Source organism: Etheostoma spectabile, chromosome 7, assembly GCF_008692095.1.
Source record: "Etheostoma spectabile isolate EspeVRDwgs_2016 chromosome 7, UIUC_Espe_1.0, whole genome shotgun sequence".
NCBI lineage: Eukaryota > Metazoa > Chordata > Actinopteri > Perciformes > Percidae > Etheostoma > Etheostoma spectabile.
The window spans coordinates 16,181,244-16,184,424 of NC_045739.1; the positions used below are offsets into that span (position 1 = coordinate 16,181,244).

A 3,181-nucleotide genomic window follows, 5' to 3' on the forward strand; every position below is an offset into this window, starting at 1 on the left:
TGTGTGTGTGTGTGTGTGTGTGTGTGTGTGTGTGTGTGTGTGTGTTATGCACTTGTTAGCGTACATGTAGACATTTAGTTTGGTAGACACACACCACAACAACAGAACTTTGTCAAGGTCAAAGAGAACAGAGACTTAAAAGCAACATAGTGGATTTAAAACTGTCAATTTGATTGTTTTGGTTGTACAAAGGAGAATGAATGGGAGAGACAAGACAAGAGAAGAGCAATAACAAGGAAAGAACATTTACACCAGGCAGAATGAGCTGACGAGTAACAAGAACATCAGAGAGATACACACAGACATGAAGGGGCATGAATAAGACAAACAGTCGTGCCTCATTAGGTCCCCATTAGTTTCTCCTACTGTCACTTCATCGCCCTGATCTGACACAAAACAAAAGAGCTTTCCAACAGCAACAGCCTCAGTCTAAGTTTTAGCAAGAGTTTCACTGATTAGACTGATTAGAGCTGCATTCAATTGTGTCTCACACCTTCTTCTCTTTTTAAAACGGTGTTCAGCTTACAAGCCTGTTTAGACCATCCTGAAATAGTGAAGATGAAATACTAATCTCAAAACTAGTTTTTTGGAGAATGGCCCAATAAGTGAACATAGACACAAAAATTTGATCAGATCATCTCTCTCTGTTTCATATTAACATGCATTTATTATTACACAACAGCAAGCAACTGCCATTTTATATGGCATATTGGAGACCTGGGGCAGAAAACAAATCAAAATGGCTAATAGAAAGAGCTAATCGTGAGATCTGAAAACAGCCCATCAAGGAGAGAGTAAATAAATAACACATCATAAATAATGATATATAGTTAGGAAATTGTAAGATTGAGTGCATACAAATGTGCCTCTAAAAAGTAATTTGACCTTTTTTCAATAAGTTGAGTAATTTTTAAAAGCAGTAAATGGACCATTTATAAACTATAATGACACTAAGTCAAGTGTTTTACACTACAAAGTTGTGTGCACATCCTCAATTGGTTGTAAATTGGAAACCTGTCATCCAACAACTAGTTCCACACTTGCATTTTGATTGGCTGACAAGCATTCTCAACAAAGCCAATATTTACTAATAAAGGGAGTGGTACCACTAATTACTCAACACGGTTTACTTTTTAATAATAAATGTAATCTAGCAACCTACGTACGGTGAGCGGCTACATACACTGACCAGCTTTATTGGTTTTTTTACTTAGTGAAAACTGCCTTCAAATATTTGTTAAGCCTCCGATCAGTCACAGATGGTCTTTAATGAAAGTTGTCTTTGCAAAGAAGCTGGCAGATCCTGTGCAAACACCACCCACAGCTCAGGGTCAATGCCTATTCAGAGTCTTTCAGTTGCTGCACTGGAGGTAAGACAGATATATGGAGGAATTTAGCTGAATACAATTACAATACAGCTTTTATTTGAGTCACTGTTGTTTCATACATGTCGGACATGAACAGATGAATTGTTGTAAATTTAGAGACATGTCCTTATTGTTGGAGTCATTTTTCAGATGTATAGAGCCTTCAAGTCATCAATTTTAAAGAAAACAAAGTAATAAATACAGATACAAAAGATAAAAAAAAAAAAAAAAAAACGAGTAAAAAAAGATACCTCACTTCTTGCTGCTAGCCTGTTTTCCCTGGCAGCGCAGCTGTAATTTCCGAGCTGTGTACCGAAGCGCAGCGACAATGCTGTATCACAGTCGTCAATGCTCACCACAGCAATCTTCTCATCTGATGGACCCTGGGCCTCACCGCTCATACTGCGCTTGGGCTGAACACACACACACACACACACACGCACACGCACACGCACACGCACACGCACACGCACACACACACACACACACACACGATTGAAAACAAAGTCCCAAGGAACAGAATCCAAGAAACACCATGGCACCGGGCAACATGCAAGAACAACTACATTTACTAAATCTAGACTTTATATCGCTATAGTCAAACAGTTCCAACACAGACTATATTAAATATAGTCACTGCTACTGTACATCATGTTAGAAAGAAAAGGGGAAAATTTGAGTTAGTAAGACATGAAACAACAGACTGCATATGGGTAGAAAAATAATGGAGAAGATAGGGAACACTCTCACTCTACACGTACTGTCTGCTGGTGAAAAAAAGACAGGAAAAACAAAGAAGGAGAAACAAAGAAATAAGGAAATGTATGTGCATCCTGACACACACCCATACTCACATAGCGTGTAGCTGGCTGAGAAAAATGAAGGAACGTGAAAATAAATTAAAGGAGATGTGCGGCGATTATGCATGAATGACATGGTAACAAGCAAACGCCCACATAACAGTATGCACGCACGAACACTTCATCTTATTTCCAGAAGTGCTTTGCAGGCATGAAGGCTGAGAAACTATTCTGCCGACGCATTAGAAGTTCAGTACAAATAATCCCAAGTAAAATGTAAAACTTCAAAGAATAACGGACAACAGAAAAACAAATCGAAACGGTCTAGGACGCAAACAAATCAAGATGTAAACCTACCTTGTTGTAATAGTGGATGTGAACAGTATGCCAGTTGCCATCGCTCACACCGCCAGGCAGGAAGGGACTCACCTGAGTGGACGATTCACCTGCAGGCAGACGGGTCAGGTCTAATTTACAATCTAATCTAATTTAGCATTTTCTAATAAAATTACTCAAAACCTTGGTTCTTCATGTCTGCAGTGTGGTAACTAAACAAAAAGACCTCACATCAAAGTGAGGGATAGTGGAATTTTCTCATAGCACCAAATTTGACTTAGTCTACAGTTTACTGCTTGTCTGAACACAGTTGTTGTCCACTACATGTTTAATTGTAATCTGTATCCTAATCTAATCCAGATTCCAATGATACACCTACAAAGGCCTATATAGAAATAATACACAACCTTCGAGAACAAAACCACATCTTTGTTTTCTCTGTTGGGAATATATGGTCCTTAAATAGAGAAGTACTAGAACACAGAAGCCCAATCATACAGAAAGATATATTGTACCTGTGGAATATTTGAGCACAACTTGTCCTTCTTGGATCTCCAAGGCGATGAAGTCGTGTTTCTCATTGAAGCGTCCATTATAGAAGAGAAGACCACTGTTCTTCATAGTGGCAAAACTAGAAAATGCACGCGCACGCGCACACGCACACACACACACACACAC

The 3,181-nt window shown here is 39.0% G+C and overlaps 1 protein-coding gene across 1 annotated transcript in view; it reads right to left on the minus strand.

The window, feature by feature from the left end:
• celsr3 (cadherin, EGF LAG seven-pass G-type receptor 3) overlaps positions 1–3,181 on the minus strand; it is a 95,040-nt gene that overhangs the window by 50,592 nt on the left and 41,267 nt on the right. Inside the window, 4 exon segments of the mRNA XM_032520957.1 lie at positions 1,624–1,648; positions 1,651–1,780; positions 2,525–2,613; positions 3,019–3,134. Coding sequence (XP_032376848.1) covers positions 1,624–1,648; positions 1,651–1,780; positions 2,525–2,613; positions 3,019–3,134 — 360 coding nt within the window.